At 58.0% G+C, this 25,271-nt stretch overlaps 2 protein-coding genes across 3 annotated transcripts; one reads left to right on the top strand and one right to left on the bottom strand.

Moving 5' to 3' along the window:
• Positions 1–96: 96 nt before the first annotated feature.
• Dcst2 (DC-STAMP domain containing 2) lies at positions 97–9,405 on the bottom strand. Its single transcript, XM_076861560.1, has 15 exons — positions 9,150–9,405; positions 8,776–8,946; positions 8,467–8,568; positions 8,028–8,225; positions 7,450–7,515; positions 6,858–7,071; positions 6,618–6,775; positions 6,091–6,255; positions 5,207–5,374; positions 5,021–5,121; positions 3,818–3,948; positions 3,391–3,518; positions 2,968–3,061; positions 2,726–2,866; positions 97–199 (listed from the first exon to the last, which is right to left on the bottom strand). Exons 1-15 carry the CDS (start codon positions 9,403–9,405, stop codon positions 97–99), a joined length of 2,196 nt encoding a protein of 731 aa, XP_076717675.1.
• A 784-nt stretch (positions 9,406–10,189) lies between these two features.
• On the top strand, positions 10,190–25,061 carry Dcst1 (DC-STAMP domain containing 1). 2 transcript variants are annotated; one of them, XM_076862124.1, is made up of 14 exons: positions 10,190–10,253; positions 14,511–14,639; positions 14,941–15,080; positions 15,883–16,099; positions 16,197–16,340; positions 17,112–17,233; positions 17,608–17,765; positions 19,764–19,863; positions 19,973–20,068; positions 20,199–20,325; positions 20,780–20,896; positions 21,851–21,993; positions 22,115–22,228; positions 24,810–25,061. In XM_076862124.1, the coding sequence occupies exons 1-14, from the start codon at positions 10,205–10,207 to the stop codon at positions 25,059–25,061; spliced, it is 1,908 nt and encodes a 635-aa protein (XP_076718239.1). In that variant the 5' UTR covers positions 10,190–10,204. The 2 variants fall into 2 exon arrangements, 1 of the variants encoding a protein (XP_076718239.1); XR_013091899.1 differs by lacking the exons at positions 10,190–10,253; positions 14,511–14,639; positions 14,941–15,080; ... (8 more) ...; positions 21,851–21,993; positions 22,115–22,228 and adding an exon at positions 23,958–24,292 and having other exon boundaries at positions 24,810–24,879.
• Positions 25,062–25,271: the final 210 nt, after the last annotated feature.

Below are 25,271 nucleotides of genomic sequence, written 5' to 3' on the forward strand. Positions count from 1 at the left end.
ATTTTGGGGGCAGGTGGGAGGGATCAGGAGGAGAGGGAGAGGGGCGAGGACCTGAGCCTCTGGAGCCTCTTTGGGAATGAAGAATATCTCAGGTGGTCAGTGGGGCCCAGCTGGCATGGGAGTGCCCACAGGCTGATGGACTTCAGGCAGGAGCTTCTGAGCCTGATTTTCTGCTGAGGGCTCCTCCTCATCCAGGTCACTAGGGAGGAGAGCCGTAGGGCAGCCCTGTCACCCGTGTCCTGTTTTCACAGGTGACAGATACCTTGCCCCCTGCCCCCTGTTCAGAGCCTTCTCCGGTTGTTCACCAGCCACCCCTGTGCCCATGAGGCACACTAGCCCATGGCTTAGACATCTGACTTTAGGCTGGTGCTGAGGGACAGGTGGACAGTGATCTGGCAGAGGCCACCTGGCCAGTAAGGGGGGAACCCCTGGTGACCTCAGGATCACCCCTGCTCAAGGCCCAGCTGCCCCCTTGCTGATCCAGCTTTTCACTTTCTGGGGACCTCTGAAAGGAAGCTTTCCTCCCCTTCAGCTGCCGGCTTCTCGCGACCTCCAGCCACCATCCGCGCTGGAATGTGCCCACAGGACACTTTTCTTTGCATTCCACCCAAGTGGGGGCAGCTTAGCCTTCTCAAACCCAGCTGGCCCACAGTGTTTTTTGTAAAGCCCCTGGCTGTCACAGCAGCTCTATCACTGGCTCTGTGACAGCCAGGCCTCCCAGACACCTCTAGCATGCATCCAGAAGGCCAGGACTGCACTTGGGCTGAGTTTGTGGTCCAGCAGACTCATAGGAGGACCCAATCCTGTGACTTTCAATCCTGAACCTCCTTGGCCTTGACAACCATCACCTCTGCTCTGTGACAGTCCTCCCCAGCCTTGACCACTCACTAGATAGGTCCAGAATTCTGCCTGGCTCTTGCCCACTCTGAGCGCTCCTGTCCAGCCAGCTCTCCCCATCCCCCTGCTCTGCTCTAGCACCTCACCAAGACGGAGCTCCTCACCTTCCCCAAGGTCAGTTGCCAGACACTGAAAAGGTCCCAGTTCCCATCTTGTTCTCCCCCTAACCTGCCCAGAGGCAGCCCTCAACCCTTGAATCCACATTTGTCAGAGAAAACTCAGGAGTAAGAACACGGCCGTCATTACAGGTCATAGTTTTCAGAATCACCTGGAAATCCCTGGGCCTCCGGGTCACCTCTTTGCATACTCCCCATAGCAGATACTTCAGTCTCCACCGCCCCCTCCTTGAACCCTCTCCTCCACTCTCAGCCACCTCGTTGCTCCCAGCAGCTGCCCTTGCCTCCTACTCCCCAGAGAAGAGCAAGGCCACCGAGCCGGAGCAGGCTCAGTCCTGCTCAGAGGGACTTCCGCTCCTCACTCCTGTCCGAGGCCACATCCTCCACCTGGCCTAACCCCCATCCCTCCTCTTCCATGCTCTCTCTCTTCCACTTCCTGAATGTTCAGTCTCCCTGTCCCTGCATAGAGAAAGAAATCTTTCTCTTTATTCCCCTCCGGTACTGGGATTGACTCTGGGATCCTTTCTGCCGGTCACCCCTCCATCCATCATGATCTATTTGGCCTTCCCAGGTCAGGGGATGTGGTCCGAGGTGGAGGGCTTCCCTGGCGTGTGTGAGGCCCAGGGTTCAATCCCCAGAACTGGGAGGGGGGTCCCACCCGCCACACTAGTGGTTTCTCAACTGTCATTCAGTGGCCAGTCCTGGCCCTCCCGGGTCACCTCAGGGCCTTCACAGGCTGGCTCTCCTGCTTTCTTGAGCACCTCCCTCTTAGGTTTGTGATTGAGCCCTTAGGATGCTGTCCCTGTTCCCTCGTCTCCTGCCGTACCTTCTGGATAATCTAACTCATTCTCTCTTAGTCTCTAAATCAACAAGCCCAGGGGAAATGCCCCCAGCCCAGAGCCCTGCCCCTTTCAGCTGTCCCCTGGGCATCCCCAGCTGCCTGCCCTACAGACACCTCACAGATCTCAAACTGGGCCAGTCCTCTTTCCCCAGATCCTGTTTCTCCTCCTGCCCTAAAACCTGCCCTGTCCCAAGCATAGATCCTGGTCATTCTCAGCGCCTTCGGTCCTTAGGCCGTCAGCAGCTTCTGGACTGAGACAGCCTCCTCCCCAGACTCTGCTCTGCCTGCTTGGTTTATGGTCTTAGAGGACAAATATGAGCCCTTCATTTTCCAACCTAAGATCTTTTTTTTTTTTTTTTTTGTGGCACTGAGGATTGACCCCAGGGGCACTCAACCACTGAGCCACACCCCCAGCCTTTTTTTGTATTTTATTTAGAGACAGGGTCTTGCTGAGTTGCTGGGCTGGCTTTGAACTGGTGATCCTCCTGCCTCAGCCTCCCAAGCTGCTGGGGTTGCGGGCTCAGGCCACCACACCCTGCCCAACTTAAGTGGCTAGTGAGGCCCTTGGCCATGTGGCCACACCTGGTGGACTGCCATTCTCGTTCTCTGATGTCTGCAGCCAGACAACCCCCCCCCTCCCACCTGCAGCCTGGATTAATATGTCCCCGTTCCAATAGAGTGTCACTCCTTTACCAGGCGCTGTCCCACAGGAGTGCTGACCCCAGCAGGCACCCAGTGAACCTGTATTCCTCTTCCTCCCCTCATCTCCCCTCCAGCCCAGCACAGTGCAGGCACCCAGGAAGCCCTGTGTAGATGTGCCCGCCTTGCTTAGGCGTCCAGTCGCCAGGTGCCGGTCCTTCCCTGGGCTCACCTGGACTCCGAGGTGGACTCGTCTAAGAAGTCCTCGCCCAGCGCCTCCGGGACCTGATGCTGCACCGTGGGCTTCTGCTCCAGGGCCCTTCCACGGGCGGCAGCCAGCCACAGCCGGGGGCTCTCCTCGTCACTGGAATCCCTGGAACAGCCTCCCGTCTCAATGTCCCACCGACGTTCTGGGGGACGGGTGGCTCCTCCCAGTGCCCCACAGACTCCAGCCCCCATCCCCGAGAGACTCACAGCTCCCAGTCCAGGCCCTCCTGGGCGGAGAGCGGGGCCGCGCACACCGAGCAGGTGTTGCTCAGAAGACGGAAGCAAGTGTGGCAGTAGAGACCTGGGGGGTGAACTTGAACTTGCCCCCTCCCCTCCCCCTCGCTCCCGGATTGATTCCAGCCCCTGCCTCCCCTGCCCCACTCCTGAGGGACTGTCCTTGTCAAGTGCGCACAACTGCAGCACACGGCTCCTGTTCCGGCCGGGGGAGTCGGGAGCGTGGAGGAAATGAGCCAGCGAGGCTCTACGCAAATGAGGTCATGCATAGTAATGAGGGGGGTACAGACGGCGAGGGTCCAGAGAAGTCCACGAAAAAGGACCAGAGTTGATGGTCACAGGCCAATCAGGGAAGTCCCACGCAGCAGGGAGCGGCACACTATCCAGGGGCCTCACCTTTACAGCCCGGGGTACCGCAGTGCACCAAGTTCTCCGTGTCCTCTTCATCTTGGGTCTGCCCACAGCCCAGGCAGCGGGCCTCAGGCGGCTGGAATTGGCTGAGGAGGACACTCAGCCACGGGCACCTGGGGAGAGGTCAGGGACAGTGGACCAGCCAGCCTAACCCTCCCCACACCAGTACTGACCTGCAGGTGATGGGGAGGGTTTCCTGCAGCCTAACCTTCATCCCTCCAACTGTAGGGACAACTTCTCTACTGCCCTCTTCTTCCTCCCTTCACTCCCCACTCCTGGAAATCCTCGTCCCTAATTGTCCCTCTTTAACCAAACCTCTTGCTACTGGGGGAGGACAGTGATCCATTCTGACCTCTGGCTCTTTTTCTGTTCACTCTCGGCACATCCCGATAGGGAAGCAGGGTGGGCTTACCGGAGGGCCAGCACTTGGAGGACACTCATGTGGCCCTGGTCAGCTGCCCGCCGCCTCACCGCTCGTTGCAGGGCCACCAACAGGTTGGTTCGGCGATTTAGAAGTATGTGATAGAGGTAGGTGATTCTTTCCTGATGGTGGGGGTCAGGGATGGATTCCCATCTGACCTTGTTTCATCTGCTTGGCACGCCCTCGCACCCATTCCCACTCCCCACCTTTCTTTTCCTTTTGTCCCACTCCTACGAATTCCTCTGGGCTCGGGTCAAATAAATGCTTCTTCCTCTGAGAAGCCCTCTGGACTTCCCCAGGGGGATTCCCAGTCTCTCCTGTGGACCCCACAGCTCTTTGTTCATTTCTTAATAAAGGTTCTTTCTAAGTTATAGAGTCTGGAGAAGCCGGCCTGGCCTGCCTTGACGCTGCTTCCAACCTGGTTCGCTGTGGCATCCTTGTAGCTCACACAGTGACTGGCATACAGTAGATGCTCAGTCAATAATTAGTAAATGCGTAGACAAATGGCAAGATTCCGTCCAAACCTCAACATACCAACACTCTTCCCATCTTCCACCAATTTTGGTTGTTTTGTTTTGTTTTCTGTACTAGATATTGAGCCCAGGGCCTCTCTAACCTACATCCTCAGCCCTTTGATTTTTAAATCTTATTTTGAGACAGTGTCTTGCTAAATTGCTGAGGCTGGCCTTAAATTTGTGATCCTCCTACCTCAGCCTCCTAAGTAGCTGGGATTACAGGTGTGCGCCTGCGCTAGCTGGTTTTTTTGTTTTGTTTTGTTTTGTTTTGTTTTCTGCAGTACTGGGTTTTGAACCCAGGGGTGTTCTGCCACTGAGCTGCCCCTATAGCCCTGTGTGTTTTTTACTGTGTGCCAGGGTCTTGCTCAATTGTCCAGGTGGCCTCTAACTTGCGATCCTCCTCGCCCAGCCTCCCAAGTCACTGGGATTACAGGCATGTGCCACCATGGCCAACGCCCCCATGGTTTTAACAAAACTTTGGAGGTGAGCTCTGTCTCAGGAAGCCCTGCCCCAGGAGGCAGCATCTCCCCAGCCCCATCTGGGGTCCAGAGACCTCCAGTCCAGCCATTCATTGGCTTTGGGGTTCAGCCAGAGGGAAGAGGGCCCCAGCACCAGGACAGCCGCTGGCTTAGCACCCCGAGGAGGACACAGGGCCTGGCCTCCGCTGCGGGCCCCTCACCTGCTCCCGAGAGGGATAGTAGGAGGCGCAGATGACCCTCCGCAGCCGGCTGACGTAGCTACCAAACAGGGTGACGAAAAAGCACAGGCCGTAGGCGGCACCTGGGGGCACAGCAGGGTGGACGTGCCGCTGTGGCACCAGGCGCCAGCCACACCCCGCCCCCCCTCCCTGGGGAGTGCTGGGTACCGATGACCAGATAGCCGGTGCTGTCCGGCTCCGAGGGGCGCAGGAGGCAACGCCGGGACAGGATGCTGATGTTGCCCTGTTGAAGGACGTCAAACGCCGACACCAGGTCGCGGTAAATGCTCCCCGCGTAGCCAGTCCCCTCCACGGTGATAGACACTAACACAGGGCCTGGCACAAAGGCACCGTGTGAGGGCCACTCCTGCCTGGGCTGTCTGCTGGGTGGAGAGGGGGTACGACTGGGAACCCCTGCAGCCGTGCCGCTCAGGCCTGGCCTGAACCCTCGGCCATTTCTTCTTTTCCCTGCTACCAGGAATTGGTGTGCATGGGTGCCTCGCTACTGAGCTACGTCCCCCGACCTTTCTATCTTTTATGTTGAGTCTGGGTCTCACTAAGTTGCTGAGGCTGGCCTCCAGCTTGTGATCCTCCTGCCTCAGCCTCCTGAGCCACTGAGATTACAGACATGTGCCACCACTGCAGCTGGTACGGTCTCAGTCAGTGGCCTTGTAGGCGATCAGCGTACACACAGTCGGTCTCATGTCCTACTTCAGTGACCCAGAGAGCCATTGTCATTCCATTAATCAGATGAAGCTTTGAGAGCTTAAGCAATCTGTATGAAGCCACTGCCTCAGAACGGGACAGGGCTGGGATTTGAACCCAGGCCAGGGTGACGTGTCTCTAGCTGACGCTTGTGTCTCTAGCTGCTCTGTCGTGTTATGACCTCAGCCTGGATGCAGGGGTCACAGGGCAGAGGTTGGGACTGGGGGAGCATGAGCAGCACAGACATGGGGACATGCAGGTCCCCCGGGGACAGAGAGTGAGCCAGGGGAGGTCCAAGGAGGAGCAGGAAGCCTCCGAGGGCGGCGTCGGGAGGGCGCGGGGCTCACTGCGGGCCACGATCTCCCCTTGCAGCTGGTACCGCGCCAGGTCGAGCACCCAGAAGACGGCGTAGTCCAGGGAGACGAGCAGCAGCACCAGGAGCAGGTGGCGGGTGAGGTTCAGCATCTCCAGGACGTAGAACACCCGCTCCCACCGCGACAGGAAGATGGAGCCTGCGGCGGGCGGCCGGGCAGAGGAGGATCCCTGGTCCCCCTCACCAGACCCCAGCCCTGACCCGAGGTCCCAGGCACGGGCGGGGCGTGGGCTGGGCGTGGGAGGGGACCCAACGGAGGGGACAGGACTCAGGGTCTAATTTCAGACGGAGAGGGACAGGCGCTTGCCCTTGGGGAGCCCCAGGCTGAGAGGGAAAGGTGGCCACCCTGGAGGGTGCCACGGGGAGGGAAAGCGGGTGCTCCTGGGCGCAGGGAGGCAGGGAGGCTGGTCAGGGAGCGAGGGGGTCCTGCCGAGAGGACCATCCTGCGAGGCGGGCCTCCCTCAGTCCTGGCCTCCCTCCCTGCTGTCCTCAGGCCCTCACCCGGCTGGATGTAGCAGGTGGCCTCGTGGGCGCTGAGCGGGAGCACCGTGGGCAGCCCCGCCACGGCGCGGGCAGCCTCCATGCGCAGAAAGTGGCCGGTGATGTAGACGTTGTCGAAATCGTCCCAGTTCAGGTAAGCGTACCGGTAAAACAGGGCTCTGGAGGAGGCCGGCGAAGCCCCTCAGCACCCTGAGCGGCCCTGCTCCCGTCCCCTGGCCCTCAGCCCGCGGCAGGCCTCACTGGAGGTAGAGGAGCACCAGCAGCAGGGGCAGGGTGTAGCCCATCAGGGCCAGCACCTCCCGGGCTCGGAGCAGCTTCATGCCCACGGCCTCCTGGAGGTCCAGGGCCACCTGGGACAGACTCCGAGAGGCGTTGAGGTCCACGGAGAAGTGGTGGGTGGCCGTCACGTTGAACTCAAACTCCCGACGCACGCGGTTGATCATCTTCTTCACAGCTGGGCCCAGGACCAGAGAGGTGTCAGCAGGGACAGGAGGGGGGAGGAGAGCTACCCGGGGCAGACGGGGTCCAGGGCCCAGAGAGCAGCCAGAACTTCGGGGGCTGGGCCTCCAGGGCGCTGAGCCTCTACTCAGGTGCGCTGAGCAGTAGGCACCAGACCGCCAGCTCCATCACCAATGATCCCCGTGGCCTGAGCTGGGGGCATGTGACCCTGATCCTGTCCCAGCCCCTGCTCCCACAGCCCCCCTTCCCCGGGCCTCAGTGTCCCAATCTGGGCTGCGTGGACAGTGGCCTGGGTGACCTCTCCAGGGCCTTTCCTGCTCTTGCACCTGGAAGAGGAGGGCTCACGTGCAGCAGGCGCTGGGGGGTCACTCACGGGTGCCGATGGTCTTGCGCAGGAAGGGCTGGATGTAGTTGGGGAGGACGCAGAACACCTGGACCACTGGGGGATGGGATGGCTGAGCATCAAGAGGAGGGGCAGAGGCACCTGCCCGCCAGCCTGAAGGGACCCCCCGTCATAGGGCCCTTGGGCTTCCCCTTCTACTGATCAGCCTCCACACTTGTTCAAACCCTGTAGCCTCGCCCCGTGGTCCCCTGCCCTAATGTTGGTCCTATATCAAGCCCATTTTTTTTTTTTTTTTTTTTTTTGGTACTGGGGACTGAACCCAGGGTGCTTAACCCCTGAGCCACATCCCCAGCCTTTTTATATTTTATTTAGAGACAGGGTCTCCCTGATTTCTCGGGGCCTTGCTAAGTTGCTGAGGCTGGCTTTGAACTCAAGATCCTCCGGCCTCAGCCTCCCGAGCTGCTGCAGTGTGCCCCGGTGCCCAGCATCTTATTGGTTCCATATTCCTTCCCTACTACTGGTCGTCTGGGCCACCCTCCTCCTGGACCCTTGAGTTCCCACCCTGCCCCACCCCTGTACCCTCCTCCCCGGGGAGCCCTGTTCCTCACGGCTGGCCAGTCCACAGAGCACCAGCTTGAAGGGCGTGAGCACGTAGCACAGGTGGTAGGCTTGTGGTATGGCCTTCATGCAGTTGTCTTTCCCTTCGTCAAAAACCCGCGCGCACTTCTGGTAAGGGTTGCCCAGCTCCGAGTTGCACACGTCCCCAATGTGGAGGAGCCAGTACCACACGTTCCGCAGGGCCCTGGCTGGGGGCAGTGTGGGGCTGGCACCCAGGCGGGAGTCCCACAGCTGCTTCTAAGGAATTTGCGGGACAAAGCAACCAACCAGCACCCCAAGTTGGAGAGGCCTGCGTTCAGGGGCCTGGCTGTGCTGTGTCCAGTAAGTAGTAGCCAGCACCCAGGGGGGCCCATGCAGGTCTGGACAGGCTGAGGGTGCGGAGTCTGGGTGCACTTTGACCTCCAAAGCCAGGTATGCTGAAGTGCTCACCTACGTGTTTCACACCGTCCATGATGGCCCGGAAAAACTTGCGGACCCGGTCGGCCACCACTTTGGCCCTCTGGGCTATGGCTTTAATCTTGCTCAGAGCACCTGAGGGACAAAGGACAAGAGCACTGCGGGGTCCCCTCCTCCTGCAGGGACTGGTTCTCGCCATTCCCCGGGGGCAGGGAGGAGAGAGGGGGCTGGGAGGGTTCAGGGAGACCCCTGTCCAGGCCCGGAGGGTCTAAGGCTAGACCAATGTATCAGCAGAGAGCTGAGGGGACCCCAGGACGGAGCTGGGGGACGGGCGGGGCTTACTGACGAGGGGCTGCTTGGCCCGCTCCAGCACTTGCGCAGTCTGGTTCAGGGCCAGCTCTGCTCCGCAGGCCACCGCCTCGCTGGCCCTGGTGAAGTTGCGCAGGGTGTTGGCACACGGGCCCTGGAGCACCAGCCCGAAGGCGGCCAGCAACAGCAATGTCTGTCCCTGTTCTGGGGAGAAAGCGGTATCACAGCCAGGACCCCACCCGGAGCGAGGGGAGTCCCTTCCTGAGGACTCAGGATACCCCGAGCCCCCTCCTGTCCCCTCCCGGCTGTCCCCCCGCCTGCCCCCTCCCGGCTGTCCCCTCGGCCTGTCCCCCTCCCAGCTGTCCCCCTCCCGGCTGTCCCCCCGCCTGCCCCGGCGCCGGGCTCACTGGAGAAGGCCTGGGGCAGCATCAGGAAGACGGTGGTGCGGACCTGGCGCGAGAAGCCCATGCCCAGGCCAAGGAAGGCGGCCAAGGTGACGGTGCCCACCAGGCAGCCCCAGGGGCTGTGCCCCTCCACCAGGAGCTCCAGGAGCCCGTAGGCCGTGGCCAAGGACAAGCCCAGGGCGAAGGCCCCAAGGCTTCGGACCAGAGCCCGCGCCCTGCCAAGCTCCTCGGCCCCCAGGGGCAGCGCGGCGTCCTCCATGTCTGGGGCTGTGTCCGGGCTCGGCCCCGGGTTCCAGGCCTGTTCTAAGGTTCTGGAGCCTGTGTCCGGAACCCCTCCCAGTTCCAGGGACAGGCGGGGGAGCCGAGGCCTGTGACGTTCCCACAGACTGGGACGCAGCTGTGCTGAGGCAGGAGGCAGGGCCTCTCCCCTCTCACGGGGAGTCTGAGGAGGTCGGAGGCGACTTCTGGGGTGGGGTTCGGGGTCCCCCAGAGCCGACTGATGACCATGAAACACCAGCCAAATGGAGCAGCAGGGCGGGGGACACTGCCCCATACCAGTGAGCCGGTCACCTCCGCCTTCCCAGCACCCCGGCCGGCCTCACCCCATCCCCGGGGCTCCTCCATGTCCCCACCCCCTCACCCAGGCCCCAGCCCTGGCCTCCTCCCCTTCCCTCCTGCCCCATTTCTCCAGGGTCCCTATACACCTCCAGTGTCCCCGAGGTCCCACCACCGCCCCCAGCTCCCCCAGCCTCTCCCCTGCAAGTCCCGCCCAGGAAGCCCGCCCAGGTCGGGGGAGCTGAGAGCTGTACCCCGCCCTCCCAGCTGTGCACCGGCTGCTGAGCTGGGGGCTGCCCGCCCCCTGTCACCAGTTCCTGTGGCGCCTGCCCGGCCAGTTTCCGGTCACTGCCTTCCTGCTGGGAGCTGGCACTGGGGGGCTCCTGGCCATAGGTGAGGGTGGAGGCAGAAGGTCAGGGGTGGACAGGACTGGACCAGGACCTGTCGGTTGACCTTCGACTTGACCCCATGCCCTAGGCCTCTTCCAGCTCCTGGTGAACCCCATGGACATCTACGAGGAACAGAAGATGGTGGCCATCTACGGCTTGGTGGGTCAGTGCCGACCACGGGCCAGGGGCGCTTGCAGCCGCCCAGTCTTGGTTGCTGGGAAGGAATCAGAGCTTGGTTCCTCGGTGGCGCCAGCCTCCTCTTGGCCTCCAGGGGGAGGCCCCGAGGGAAGAGGCCCAACCTAAGAAGGCACCCTCCTGTCCTGGGACTCCCGACTGCCACGTGCAATGGTGCAGACCCCATCTCCCTCCTCACCCCCATCTCTTCTGAGCTCCTGGCCTTTCCTTCTCCTCCTGAGAAGATGGTCCACTCCTTCATTCAGCATCACTGAGCGTCTGCGAGGCTGAGCCGCGCGCAGGCCGGCAGGCGCCCACTGATTCCAGTGCAGAGAGTGACAATCAGCGAGCGATAAACACAGAAGGGCACTCCTGGGGGGGGGGGGTTGGCTTGTGGCAGAGCGTCAGCCTAAGGTGAGCAAAGCCCCAGCCACAAGAGAGCATTTCTGATGGTGACAAATGGCATGAAGATGTGAGCTGGGGAATGTGACAGAAAGGGGCTGAAGGGCGGTTAGGGAAGGCAAGTCAGAGAGGGTGACCCCTGACACACAGTGGTGCTGGGGAGAGAGGGAGGTAGAGGGTCACGCGCGCTAGGCAGCTCTCTGGCCCTGAGTTACACCCCCAGCCCTGAAGGTGACATCGAATGCCGGACTGCAAGAACCGAAAACCCACCTAAAAGTGGTCTAACCATAGAGGAAGTTTATTATCTCACTTAACGAAGAGGTTCAAGGTACGGTGGTTTTGGAGTGTGCATAATTAAACAGCTCAGCAACCCCATCAAAGAGCCAGGTTCCTGGGCTGGGGATGTGGCTCAGGGGTCGAATGCTAGCCTTGCAAGCATTGAGGCCCGGGTTCAATCCCCAGTACCACAGACAGCAACAGAAACAGATCCAAGGTCCTTCTCTCTTTCCTCTGTTGATCTTAATCCATCCATCACTCCTCTTCAGGTTACAAAATGGCTGCAGCAACTCCAGGCATCACATTGCCATACGAAAGACCAGAAAAGAGAGGAAGGAGTTTCCCTTTCTTACATCCCTTTTATGGAAGTAGGAAAATTTCCCTTTAATCTCCCTGGCAGGCTTCCTCTCACATCTCTTTGATCAGTACAAGGCACACCCTTTCCTGAACCTGTCCTATGCAAGAGGAATGGAGTTAGCAGTGCCACCAATTTATTGAAAGAATAAACTAGAATCTTTGATCAGAAGGCCAAGACCAAGACCACAGAACAAATTACTACATCATGTGTGTGTGTGTGTGTGTGTGTGTCTGTGTGTGTGTTACCAGGGATTGAACCCAGGGGCCCTCAACCACTGAACCACATCCCCAAGGCCCTTTTTATTTTTTATTTTGAGACAGCGACTCACTAAGCTGTTTATGGCCTCACTAAGTTGCTGAGGCTGGCCTCCAATTTGCCATCCTCCTGTCTCAGCTTTCCAAGTCCCTAGGATTACAGGCAAGCGCCCCTGCACTGGACCAAAACCACTTTTCCGCTGACCACCGTGTTCACACACGTTCTATAATGACCTTTTCCACAGACCCTTAGCTTTCCAGGGACTTTCTTGGGGAAGACCCAGTCCTGCTCCAACATTTATGCTTTATTTTTAGGGATTAAGGAGTCCGGTCCTCTCTGCATCAGGATTTTCAAGGTCACACCCATTCTCCAGTGTCCCCCCCTCCCCCTCTGCTCAGCCTGGCCCTGCGGGTGGGGGGCTGCGGTGAGGAGGGGCTTGGCCGCTCTTTCACTTTTTTCTCCACTTCCTTCCCTTGCTGGTTCTTCTGATGTCAGAAAGCGGATTAGAAGAATCAGAGGAAAGGGGACAAAGTCTGAAGTCACCAGGGCTGATACAATTCCTCCACCAGGGCCCTCTGAGTGGCAGGCAGCCCCGGCTTCTCGGGGGCCCATTTATGGTCTCTTTGGAGGCTCTGTGTGTAGCTGAGCGGCCCAGTTTCCGGCAGAGGGCGGTTCTATCTGGATAAGCTCCAAGGAAGCCCCTTCGCCCCCTTCCTTGGGGGTCCCCCCCAGCTGCCTCCTGTTTGCAGGGCCACACAGGTGGCCCCAGGCTGCCATCTTCCAACGTGTGTTGGAGGCGATGCTCACCCGCTGGCCTGCTGAATGAGACAGCGGGCACTGTGTCTGCCCTCTCCCTGCCCTGGGCTCTCCACTGAGGCCCACGTGACCCCTCTTCTCGACATAGATGATTCCTGCCCATGCCCACCACTCTACTCTTTGAGAAAACTCACATTTCTGGCCTTTTTATATAAATTAGCTGGTCGGGGAAGGAAAGACTCATCTTGCTCTTTTTTTTTTTTTTTTTTTTTTGGTACTAGGGATTGAACCTAGGGCTGATTAACCACTGAGCCACATCCCCAGTCCTGTTTTTACACCTTTATTTTTATTTGTTTATTTCTCCGTGGTGCTGGGGATCGCACCCAGTGCCTCACGCGTGCTAGGCTGCTAGGTGAGCGCTCTGCCCCTGAGCCACAACATCACCGCCCCCCACCCAAATTTAATTTAGAGACAGGCTCTTTCTGTGTTGCTTAGGGCCTCGCTAAATTGCTGAGGCTGGCTCTGAACTCGCCATCCTCCTGCCTCAGCCTCCCAGCCCCTGGTATTAGGGGGGCGTCACGGTGCCCTGCCTTGGTTTTTCTCTTTTGAGAAACCTAAAAAAGATACCAAAATGCTCCATGGGGCTTTTTTTGTTGAAACACAGGGCAACTATTTGTCAACTATTGTCCTCAGCTGGCGTCTCTGGCCGCAAGACCAGGAGCACAGGACAAGTCCCTTTCAATGTCCCGTAATACCATGATTGGTTGAGACAGGTCCAGACTTACCCCCCAGGGGCCAGGGCAGGACCAGGCCGCTGCCCTTGAACAAAACCCAAGCTGTGTTAGCAAGAGAGAAGGCAGGAAAAGTGCTGGGTGGCACCCGCCGGGCTTTGCCACAAACCTGTATGACTAGGTGGGGCCGGCGCTGAGGAAGAGGGGAGGGGCGCTGCTGGCCGGGGCAGCCAGGGCACCTGAGAGGAGCAATGGCAGCCAGGTGGGTGGACACGGCGGGCGACGGCCGAGGAGCATGAGATCACTTCCGAAGGTGGGCAGGGGCCCGAGTGCCAGGATCTAGGGGCCTTCCCTGTCCAAGAGTCTGGACTTTACCCACCAGCAGGGAAGAAAATCCCGGATGATTCCAGGCTGGGACGGTTAGGATCCGATTTATGCTTTTTTTTTTTTTTTTTTTTAAACAGGATCATTCTAGAACAGCTTTGTGAAAATTGAAGGGTAAAGCAGCAAGAGGGGAAGAGGAAGACCAGTAGGCAGGGACCTAGTCGGGCAGGGACTGGGGCGGGTGCTCAGAGGTAGAGCACTTGGTCCGGGAAGTTCCAGGTCCTGGGTTTGATGCCTGGCGCCACCACAACAAGGAAGTTTCTGGTCCCTGTGAGACGTCTTGGGGACCCTGAGAGGACAGTGGAGATGGAACAAGGACGTCTAAGGGCTTGGGCTTTGCTTTGACCACCACTGGGCAAACCCTGCCGAGGGCACAGGAACCTTCAAGCTGGGCCATCTGGGCCCGTGGACAGCACTTACTCATCTCCAGGCCCAGCTGACACGGCCTCTCCTTTGTCCACCCCCGGCCCCACCCCTCCCTGCAGAAGCGTCCCCGCCCTCCTGGGCTCCTGGCTCAGAGCCTGGGAGTCATTTGTTGACTTGAGGTCTCCTCCCTGGGTCACGAGCTTCGGCAGCTCCCTGTCTCCTTGAGACCACAGTGAGACGCAGGTGACACTGCTGAAACCCATCAGGACGGGCAGGGCACGGGACAGAGGGCTCTCGGAGGGCAGAGACCCGGTGCTATAGGTGTCGAGGGGGGCCCTGCCCTCTCTCCATCACCCTGAGCACGAGGGCCTGTTCCAGAATTTTCCTCTTGTCTTCTCTGCTCTTTCGTCACTTAGAGTAAGTGTGACTCCAGTGTTTCCCTCCCTGACACACACAGGCACGCCCATACACACGTCCGTCAGCCAGTGACCATGACGCTTCTCTCCCTAGCCCCTCTCCCTGCCCTTCCAGAGATGGGCTCTCTGTAAATGGCCGTTGAATGAATGAGTGGCCCAGAAGGGCCATCCGAGCCAGTGGGGGCCAGGGCAGGATGGTGGCCAGTTCAGAAGGGAGTTGGGACAGGCAGGGGCTCGGGTAAACGTGGCGGGCGAGGCGGCCTCCTCACCCTGCCTCAACATCCCCTGGGCTCTCCTGACAGGCTTGGGAGCCATAGGCTGGGGGACGTCCCCTCACATCCGCTGTGCCAGCCTCCTGCTAGTGCCCAAGATGCTGGGCAAAGAGGGCAGGCTGTTCATCCTAGGATACGCCTTGGCTGCTGTCTACGCAGGTGAGGGGTGTTCCTGAGCGCCCGTTAGTGACACTGGGTGGAACGTCCAATGGGGACCGGGCCTGGTGACAGAGAAAAGAGAGGGGGTGGTTCTAATCTGAGCTGTGGTAGCTCACAGGGTGTCCCTAACCCCCCACCCCCACCCCCGGACCTCCCTAGTTTACCAGGAGAAAGAGTCAAGGCTTCTTGGCCCGTCACTGCACAGTGCTAGGAGGGGCTTGCTCCACGCAGAGGAGCTAGGGATGCGTTTGAGAAAGTACTGGCCCCACAGGGAAGTGACCCACGGGGCCTCTTCCTCCAGGGCCAGTGGCCAATCTGCAGCACAACCTCAATGAAGTGATAGCATCTCTGGGCTGCACCGTGGAGCATCAGATCAAGAACGCCCGCGCGGCCTGGCGCGTCTCCACAGCCCCCTTGCGAGCAGTGTTCAAGGACCTACTGGTCAGGACTCTGCCCAGACGAGGCCTGGGGGTCCCTTTCCCTGTGGCCTGGGTTTGCAGTTTCCTAGTGGGAATACGCCTAGTTTCTGGGGTTTTTTATTTTTTATTTTTTTTCAGAACTGTCCCCAAACATTGCAGAATATGCCCAGACCTGCTGAGTACAGTGACACCCACCTGTAATCCCAGAGACTCAGGAGGCTGAGGCAGGAGGATCACAAGCCTGAGCCCTACCTGGGCAGCTTAGTGAGACCCTGTCTCAAAATTTAAAAAAAAAAAAATGAAAGTGCTGGGGATGTAGCTCAGTGACAAAGCACCCCGGGTTCAGTCCCGGTCTCATACCCACGCACATCCTGGGGCGCCGAGTTCCAGGAAACCCCTGCCCCTTGTTAGGACATGCCCCACATATCTTTCCAAATACCTGAGTGGGCCGAGCCCCGAGTAGATGAACCAGAATGTTGGGAATGGCGCTTGGCCTTTGAAGAGCAGGCTTTGAAGTGTTGAAGAGAAGGGACGTTGGGGAGATGGGACCCCAGGGACTGGGGAGTTGGGGATTCAGATGGCATGATGATCTGAGAGGTCCGTGCTGAGGGGTGAAGTCCAAGGACCATAAGGATGTGGAATGGGAAGCCTGAGAGGGACTGGAGGCCTGGGAGGTCAGTGGGCAGCTGGGGACAGGGGAGGCCTCCCCGGCGCTGTGAGCCGTGGGCTAGCTCCCGGTAGGCCCGAGTATGACCCGGTGAGGAAAGGTCGGGGAGCAGAAGCCCCGGACCCCACGCCTCCTGCTTTCCTTCCTCCAACCCCAGAGCAGCAGAGCATCATTGAAAGCAGAAACTAAGAACATTTCCACCTCCTTTGAGGACCTGGATGCCCAGGTGAATAGTGAGGCCGGCTTCGTTCCTGAGGATGCCGCGGACTCGGAAGAAACAGCCCAAGGTGCCCAGGCCCGCGGGGCCCCACGCTCCAGACTCCACCTCTCCACCCAGAAGATGTATGAGCTCAAGACCAAGCTGCGCTGCTCCTGTGAGGGAGCCCCGCGGAGCACAGGGAGGGGCGGGCCACAGCGCTGAGGGCCAGGTCAGGGCGTGGGGACCTCAGACACCGCCACCCCTTCCTGCAGATGTGGTGAACCGGGCCATACTCAGCTGCCGTCGCTGGTTTGACCAAAAGCATAAGGAGTGCATGTGGCGAATCTCAGTCCCGCTCTTCAACCACTTGCTCTGCCTGCCGATGAAGTTCAAGTTCTTCTGTGACATTGCCAAGGGTCAGCACGTGAGAGCAGGGTGGGGAGCCGAGTCCTAGGGGACCTCCGTAGGTGTGAGGCAGGAAAGCAATCATGTGAAGAGGGACCCACCCAGATCTGTGACCCCAGTGACTTACGGCCAAACCCCCTTTGCCTCTTCGTCGGAAAGATCCACCTTATAGTGCTCATTTTTTTTTTTTTTTTTTTTTTTGGTACCAGCTGCTTAACCCCTGAGCCGCATCCCCAGCCCTTTATCGTATTTTATTTAGAGACAGAGTCTCTCTGAGCTGCTTAGGGCTCAGTTGCCGAGGCTGGCTTTGAATTTGCGATCCTCCTGCCTCAGCCTCTCACGCTGCTGGGATTACTTACCCAGCAGAGCATCATTGAAAGCAGAAACTAAGAACATTTCCACCTCCTTTGAGGACCTGGATGCCCAGGTGAATAGTGAGGCTGGCTTCGTTCCTGAGGTTACTGAGATTACTTTTTTAGGGGTTTTGAGGACGTAAGGATATAATGCACCTGGAGCAGGTAACAGAGCTGGTACGGAGGGGAATCCTCATCAGTCTCTGGTAGGAACAGGTGGAAAAAGGGAGTCAGGGATCAGACCTTGTTTCTGGAAGGAAAGATCCAAAGGTGGGGAGGAGGAAATCAGTGTGGTAGAACGTCACGGACAGAGGGACTGAAAAATCTAAAAATCAGGCTGAAGAGGCTCACAGGAGGGCAGGCCGGCCAGCCAGGCCCAGGGCTGCAGGCCTCAAGAGAAGACACTGACCTGGTCCCACCGTCCGTCAGTGATGGAGGTTTGGTGTCGCAGTCGCATCCCGGTGGAAGGCAACTTTGGGCAGACCTACGACTCCCTCAACCAATCCATTCATGGTCTGGATGAGGAATTTTCAGCCAATATTGACATCAAGGTAGGAGACGGGGACGTGGATGGATGTGTGGAAGGCGAACAGGGAGAAGGGGGTCAGCATTAGAGAGGAAAAACAGAGAGGCCCAAGGAAGAGGTGCCTGGGGGTGAGAGGGGAACGGGAGGGAGGGAGGCACGATGGTGTGTGGGGGGCGATCACGCGAGACTGTGGTGGGCATGGACCTGGCTTGGAGAGGAAGTGGTCAGCCAGGTAGAGACGGTGTGGGCTAATACAAGTACAGAGAAGCAAGACTGTCATAGAGCAAGGTGAGCAGATAAAGGGACGAGTCCTGAAGGTCCCCGGAGGCTCCTGGGGCTGGCGTGGAAGAGGCTGGCGTGGCCCGGCTGCAGGAGGCTGCTCTGCACGTGTCCCCGCAGGAGGAGAGGCAGGCTGCGGTGCTGGGCGTCAACCTGAGCTGGCAGCACGTGAGCACGGAGGTGCGGGACTATGTGCAACGGCAAGAAGCCCGGCTGGAGTGGGCCCTGGGGCTGCTGCACGTGCTGATGTCCTGCGCCTTCCTGCTGGTCCTCCACTCGTGAGCCGCCCCTTCCTCCGCCGGGCGGGAGCCCCATGCTGAGGGAGGCTGTCAAGAGGGAAGGACAGAGCCTATCCCCGGCTCTGAGCCCCAGTGCCACTTGCCTCTGGTTTTACCTTTTTTATGATCCCGGGTTGTTGTTTACAGAAAGTCAAAGGACGGGTGGCATTTTTGCAGGAAGAAACATTACCCAGGTTCCCACCATCTTAAAAGGGCAACGGTCTTCATTTATCTACCTCCTTCCAGCCTTTATCCCAATACTGACTTTTTTCTTTAACATTTAACTCTGACTTTTGATTTTTCTCTTGCCCTTCATATTCCCTTGGCTCTGACTTTGTGCCATTTTTATCGTCCAATTTTGCTTTCATTCTCTCCTGCCTGCTGCGTTGGCAGCCACTGTCCCTCCATCTAGAACAAAGTCCTCCACCCCACCCAGCCCGGCGTCCAGCCGGGCTGCCCTGGGCCTCTCTCTGCTCCGGTTTCCCTGCCGACTTCTGGACCCTCTATTTCCTGTCTCCACCCCCAAATGCCTGAGATGGGCAGAGGCTGGGCAAGGGCAGCCATGGGGGCCCTTGCTCTCTGTCCCTCTTCACGAGGCTCGAGGGACAGAAAAGTGAATGGTTCCGTGTGTACCCAGGGCCTGGGAGGGGACAGAGGTGGATGAGCCATATTCCTGCCCTCCAGATACTCCTGGTCGAGTTCTGTGGTGAAAGAGACCCCCGGAAGGCCGAGATGGCTCTTGAGGGCCGGACCAGGAACTGGCTATTGGGACAAGTGTGAGACCCGAGGAGGTGCCTCTGGAAGGGCCATAACTGGGTTCCAAAAGGCAGCCTGTGAGGGGCCGTGGTCAAGGAGAGGAAGGGTGATGTCTTGAACAGGCTCTTGGTTATCTGCAGGGTGTAGAGGGCAGAGACGGGGGTGGAGGACTGGGTCAAAGGAGGCATGACCAGAAGGGTGTGGAAAGCCCTGCAGGAGGGCCCTGATCTGGGGGTGGTTGCAAGATGGCAGCCTGGGAGCCCGGAAGCCAGCCTGAGTGAGAAGTGAGGGAGCCGGCCTGGGGGTGGAGTTGGCAGAGCAGGAAGTTGGCCTGCGATGGAAGGAGGAAGGACAAGTGCACAGCAGTTCTCAGAGCTAGCTTGGGGAGGGAAGGAAGGAGGCACAGAGTCAAAAGCCATTTCCAGGCTTTCTACCTGGGTGAGGTCATGCACCCAAGGGACAGGAAGCCCCGGCAGGGTAACAGTAGGTCTCTCCACAAGGGGGCGCTCCTACTCTGCCTTTGCATTTATAGTATTTCTAACAAGCAAAGATGGGGATTTTTACAGGGTCCCAGAACCAATAGCATTGGAATTTAGGTTTCACACTTCACCGAGTTTATTCAATGTACTTTCACAGTTTAGAATACATTCCCAACAATTAACATTTTTCCCTTAGGGAACTGAAGCCTTGTGTGGGATTTGGGGAGACACATACAGGATGGCTACACATGCCCACAAGCCAACACCACTGTGGAACTCAGGGGGAGCCAGGCAAGGGCGAGAGTGCATGAATGAGCCAGGGAAAAGGAAATTGGTAGCTTTGGATGAGCTTTGCTTGAGGTAGGAGACGTGCTGTGGGCAAAGCCGAGAGGCAGGGACTTGGGGAGAGAACGCTGGAGTCACAGTGCGCTGTGATTCCCGCAACCTAGAGGAGTTTCTCGGCTCTGGGCCTCGCGTGATATTCATCCTGCCAGACGCCCGCAGCCCCTGCCTCACATGTGCACACCCACCTCTGTCCAAGCCTCCCCTCCCCTCCTCTAGCCACTGTGGCTCAGCGGTCACAAGGGTGGACAGCTGGAAGGCAGGGCCAGAGCCTCTTCCCTGGTCATGACCACCACTTGGCACAGAGCCCAGAACCTATCGGTGCTCAGTGAACCCTGGTTGGTGGGCTGCTCAGTGTCTGGTCGGGTGGGTGAGGAACCCTGGAGCCAAAGATGGCACATCCTGAGCCACCCGTCTACAGGTGCTTCTCCTACCTGGACAGCTATAACGGGGACATTCGCTTTGACAACATCTACATCAGCACCTACTTCTGTCAGATCGACGAGCGCAGGAGGAAGCTGGTGAGCACTGAGCCCTGCCTTGCTGTGTGTCCCCCGTGGGCTTCAGCTCCAGGAGGGCAGAGGGGAGAGGGCAAAGGCCCCAGGGTTCCTCTGTCGGGCCGCTTTCCAGGGTAAACAGACTCTGCTGCCTCTCCGCAAGGCGGAGGAGAAAACGGTCGTCTTTCCCTTCAAGCCCACCATCCAGGCCCAAGAGATGAAGAACCTGGTGAGGACAGCAAGGGCGCAGGACTGGGGGCGCAGCCACAGGCTGCTGAGGGTGGGGGGTAAAGGGCACCCGAGGGGGCCCCCTGCCGGGGAAGGTGGTGGCCCAGCCCTACCCTGGGCTCCTTGTGCAGGGGAGGGAGCTCCTGGGCACGCTGCCCATTGCGCTGCTGCTGCTGCTGCTGTGTGGGCTGGACTGGGCGCTCTACTCAGTCTTTGACACCATCCGCCAGCACTCCTTCCAGCAGTACTCCTTCCGCAGTGAGCCTGCCCCCCCCCAGACTCTGCAGAGTCCCTGGGGGACTCCCGCCCCACCCAGTCACCTCCTCCTGCTTCTGCTCTGCTTCCCGCGGCTCCTTGTCCTCCCAAGGTCGAATCTTAGCCCTGCAAACTGACCACTGTCCCCATGGGCCTCAGTCGACCCTGTACACTTACAATAGGAAGGGGTCAGGATTCCCTGAAGTCCTGAACCAGGCAAGGCCCAGCAGGCCTGCAATCCCAGAGACTCAGGAGGCTAACGCAGGAGGCTCCCAAGTTAGAGCCTGGGCAGCTTCAAAGAAAAAGGGCCAAGGATGCGGCTCAGTGGGAGGGCACTCCTGGGTTCCACCAAACAAAGCTTCTACATACGGACTCCTGCCCCACCTCCAGTCCCGGCCTGTCCACCTCTCTACCCACTTGACGCCCACTCTTTCCTGACCCCCTCATCTGGCCTCAGGCAGTCATAAACTGGAGGTGAAGGTAGGGGGAGACTCCATGCTTGCCCGGCTTCTTCGGAAAACCATTGGGGCCCTGAACACCTCCTCAGACACAGTTGTGGAATCAAACAACCTGCGTGAGTGATGCTGGAAGTTTGGATCAGAGGAATGGGCGGTGGCGGGGGGGTTGCTGAAAGCTGGATTCCTGCGCCCAATGGCAATATATGATTTTGAGAAAAAGGAAAAAGAAGGTTTATTGCTTTGCTAGCAAAGGAGAAACACAGGGGGACTCCTGTCCCAAAGGCTGTGATTCTGCCCATCAGCAGGAATAGGGAGCTTTTTTTAAAAGAGGTGACTCAAAAGCTACAATCCACGTGTGCTCCATGGAGTGGTAACTCACTGGCTAATTTGGGAGACAGTCATTTCTGAGATCTTCTGTTACCATCCCCAAAGTCTGGATGACTTCGTTCCTATGGTGGGTGTGTACTCGTGTGTACTCAGGACAGATAACTCTGCCAAGGATGGGGAACAAAGGTAATCCTGTTTCCCCTGAGATTAGGGAGGGGAGGGATTAGGGAGGAGCAGGGAGAGAGGAGGAGAAAGAAATGTCCATTTTAAAAATAGGTTGCAGTGGCAGAGCAGCAAGGGCTGTATTCAGCATAAAGTGGACACTGTTACTGGGTCAAAAGATCCAAGGTAAAGAGCTGAGGGACTGGGCTGGGGAACACAGCTCAGTTGGTAGAGTGCCTGCCTTGCATGCAGAAGGCCCTGGGTTTGATCCCCAGCACCAAAATAAAAAGAGAGCTGAGAGACTGACTAGGAGAGATGGGACTGGCACGCTTGAGCTGGAGGAATCGGCACATCCTCAAGGAGAGCTTGGTCAGAAGAGTCCAGTCTGGGGTCTAATGTCTTGGGGCCACAGGTCCCAGCCCTCTAGAGTAGTGGATTTTCAGGATGGGTATCACGGCAAGCAAACAGCCGGATGGTCTAGTCGCTTCCACGTTGAGCAGGGGAATCCAGTCCTGCCCTGTGCCTCCCAGGGAGTCAACCAGGATGGCCCTGACCTGCTGACAGGCCTCCCCCCTTCCTAGCCTGCCTGCCCCAGCCCGTGTGCATGGATGCCAGGGCCTACTGGAGGGCCTCACTGCCCACTGTCCTGCTGGTGTGTCTCTGCCTCGCCCAGGCTTTCGGCTACCGGCTCCGGAGGGTCATTGCAGCCTTCTACTTCCCCAAGGTATGACCCTCCCCAGACCTTTTCAGACCCACACACGCGCGCACACACGCACACAGCTCCCTACAATGCCATTTTCCCCCTCCACACTGCTACCATGGTTGAACTCCTCTCCCTGCCCTAGCGAGAGAAGAAGCGGGTCCTGTTCCTCTACAATGATCTATTGAGGAAGAGAGCAGCTTTCACCAAACTGAGGAGGGCTCTCATCATAAGGCGCGCTCAACAGCAGAGGGGTCCAGTAAGTCCAACCATGTGCGCCCGCGGCTGTGCCTGGCACCGAGGACTGTGGGACAAGGGCCATCTCCCTTCCGTCCACTAAGCTCCCACCAGAGCCCGAGGCCTATAGGAACTGAGTGTCATGATTCATGCTGGTTCCTGGGTCAGAGCAGTGTCCATCCCCAGACCCAGGACTAGCCCAGTGTGAGATGGTCAGTGGGCCGTCTGGAAGCAGGAAGAGAGCAGATCAGAATCTGGGTGCAGTGGTGTATACCCATAATCCCAGTACTCAGGAGGCTGAGGCAGGATTGTACGATTGAGGCCAGCCTGGGCAATTCAGCAAGACCTTGTCTCAAAATTTAAAAAAACAAAAATATAAAAGGGCTGGGGATGAGGCTCAGTGGTAGAGCACCCTGGGCTCAGTCCCCAGCATTGAAAAGAAAAGAAAAAGACCTGATGCGGCCTGGAACAAGGAAAGCAAGAGGGATTCATCAGAAAGAGGGGACCAAGGCACTGCCCTGTTCTGCTGAGGGGACTTCAACTAGTTCAGTGCAATTCAGAGGAGGGGAAGGGGTGGGCCAGGAAGGCCTCCGACGGGTGCATGAGGTGTATGGGCGCAGCTCCGAGTCTGGAGTCTGGAGAACCCGGCTCTAGTGGACGTGTTCTTGTTAAGGAGCCCTAAGCTGGGCACGGGGGTGCAGCCTGTCATCCCAACACTCCAGGAGGCTGAGGCCCAAGGATCACAAGTTTGAGTCCTGTCTGGGCAAACTCAGCAACTTAGTGAGAACCTGTCAAAACTAAAATGGGCCGGGACTTGGCTCAGTGGTAAAGAACTCCTGGGTTCAATCCCTAGAACTGAGGGAAAACGTTGTAGGACCTTGGCCAAGGTCCTCATTAGGCCTCATTTTCTTGCTCTGAAGAATGGGGAAGCCCTCTCACTGGAGATCAGAGTGGCTGGCAGATACCAAAAGGTCTGGATTTGAACCCCAGCTCTTCCCAGTACTAGTATCACAACTGTGTGATCTGGAGCACCTTGTTGAACTGCTGTGCCTTGGCTTTTCCCTTCAGTGTGAAATGTGGTTAATGACTCCATCTAGTTTTGTTTTATTTTTTGGTACCAGGGATTGAACCAGAGTGTTTAACCATGGAGCCACATCCCCAGCCCTTTTTTATATTTCGTTTAGTTGCTTAGGGCCTCACTAAGTTGCTGAGGCTGGCTTTGAACTCATGATCCTCCTGCCTCAGCCTCCTAAATACAGGTATGCACCACCACGCCTGGCTTTCATCTGGTTGTTGTAAGGATTACATGACATGGTTCTGGATGAGTGTTTGCTGTAATTGTCTATCTCTGGGCAAATGAACAACTCTCCAGGCATCAATTTTCTCACCTGAAACAGAAATGATGGTGATGACAATATCTGCCATACATGGTGTGTGTGTGTGTGTGTGTGTGTGTGTGTGTACCATGCAGGGAATGGAAGGGGTCTCACAAGAGGCATCCTCTGTCTCTGAGCTATACCCCCAGCCTATAAAGTTGCTTTTTGAATTGAGTTAATTTACTCCAGTCTTTCAGTGCAGGGCCCAGCATTATAAACAGAACAATGAATGTCAGCCACACTGGTTTAGTCAACCCTCACAAAGTTCACAGAGATGAGAAAGCTCATAAGCTTTTTCCTCCAGTGCCTAAACCTCCCTGTCCCCTGTGACACACGATAGAGACCAAATGAATGTCTGATGGAAAAATGACCATATTGGGATTCCATGACCTTGTCCTGAAGTAAACTGGAAAGTAACTCAGTGGTGAAGCACTTGTGTAGCCTGCACAGGCTCTGGGTTCCATCCCCAGCAACACACACACACACACACACACACACACACACTGTACGGGACATGCATTCTAAACTAAGTGCAAAGACCCGGAGCTCAAGGGAGTGCCCAGTGCCATGGGCTGGGCTAAGGAGAAGGCGGACAGAAGAGGCAGTATTCAGGAAGGTAGGACAGAGGCGACAGAGGGACAGACTATGGAAGCCTCTGAAGGCCAAACCCAGGAGAACTCCTGTAGTCTGGCAGGCAGACAGGCAAAGAGGTACCTGACAAAATGTCCTGTAGAGGAAACCTTGCAATTGTGGAGGGAAAGGGTGTGTGGAGGTGGGGAACCTAAAGATAAAAAGGCTTGTCATTTGGAATCAGGGGACCTGGATCGGGCCAGGTTTGATTTACTGTCCTCATGCCTTTAGAAGAGTCACTTCATCTTTCCAGAGAGTCACCTTTCTCACCTGTAAAGTGGGGATAATAATAGTCAGCCTGTCTGCCCTACCCACTTCTCAGCCCCACCGAGGGAACAAAATGAGATGATTGACGAGTGCAAATGACAGTTGTTCTGACATATCCCTACGGTGGCCCTGGAGACCACAGCCTGCCCGCGCTCCATCCTGAAGTCGGGACCTACTTCTATAGGGCCTTCTTTGCCCAACCCAGTCCCCTCCAACACGTGGGCACCGTTAGTCCTTGGGACCTCAGACAGGCCTGTCCAGAGCCCCTGGCCATCCCTTTTTTCTTCCTCTCTCTTCTCGACTGCACTAACCACCGCCACCTCCTAACAGCGCCACCACCTGGTGGACACCCTGCACCACCGCTGCCCGCTCCTACGCCGCTGGCTGCGCAGGCGATGCGTAGTGTGCCAGGCGCCCGAGACACCCGAGTCCTACGTGTGCCCAACGCCAGAATGCGAAGCCGTGTACTGCCAGTCGTGCTGGAACGACATGAAGAAGCTGTGCCCGGTCTGCACACCCCGAGAGGAGCTCTCCTCCTCTGCTTACAGCGACAGCAACGATGACCTTAAGTACGCGGAGTGAGGGGCGTACCTCTGGCTTCCGCCCACCTTCCCGTTTAATAAAACGTCTTGCTGGCTCCTGCCGCCGGTGCTTCGCTGGGGTCTGGGATCGGGGAGCTGGACGCTGCCTAGCAGGCAGTCGGGAGAGCTACCCTTGACCCCCACGGGGCCGGGCCACGGACCTGAGGCGAGGCTCCTAAGGGGGTGCCGGGCGCGGGCCGGAGCGCGGGAG

The sequence above is a fragment of the Callospermophilus lateralis genome, chromosome 7, assembly GCF_048772815.1.
Source record: "Callospermophilus lateralis isolate mCalLat2 chromosome 7, mCalLat2.hap1, whole genome shotgun sequence".
In the NCBI taxonomy this organism is placed as follows: Eukaryota; Metazoa; Chordata; class Mammalia; order Rodentia; family Sciuridae; genus Callospermophilus; species Callospermophilus lateralis.

What these genes read in the sequence shown, in the direction of transcription:
- Dcst2 (XM_076861560.1), bottom strand. Translation starts at nt 9,405, where the DNA reads ATGGAGGACGCCGCGCTGCCCCTGGGGGCCGAGGAGCTTGGCAGGGCG. An exon ending in CACCGGCTATCTGGTCATCG is followed by an intron (nt 5,122 to 5,206) that starts GTACCCAGCACT and finishes CTGTGCCCCCAG; the next exon opens with GTGCCGCCTACGGCCTGTGC. An exon ending in ACTATCCCTCTCGGGAGCAG is followed by an intron (nt 3,949 to 5,020) that starts GTGAGGGGCCCG and finishes CCCCACCATCAG; the next exon opens with GAAAGAATCACCTACCTCTA.
- Dcst1 (XM_076862124.1), top strand. Translation starts at nt 10,205, where the DNA reads ATGGACATCTACGAGGAACAGAAGATGGTGGCCATCTACGGCTTGGTG. An exon ending in GGCCATCTACGGCTTGGTGG is followed by an intron (nt 10,254 to 14,510) that starts GTCAGTGCCGAC and finishes CTCTCCTGACAG; the next exon opens with GCTTGGGAGCCATAGGCTGG. An exon ending in CCCAAGAGATGAAGAACCTG is followed by an intron (nt 20,069 to 20,198) that starts GTGAGGACAGCA and finishes CTCCTTGTGCAG; the next exon opens with GGGAGGGAGCTCCTGGGCAC.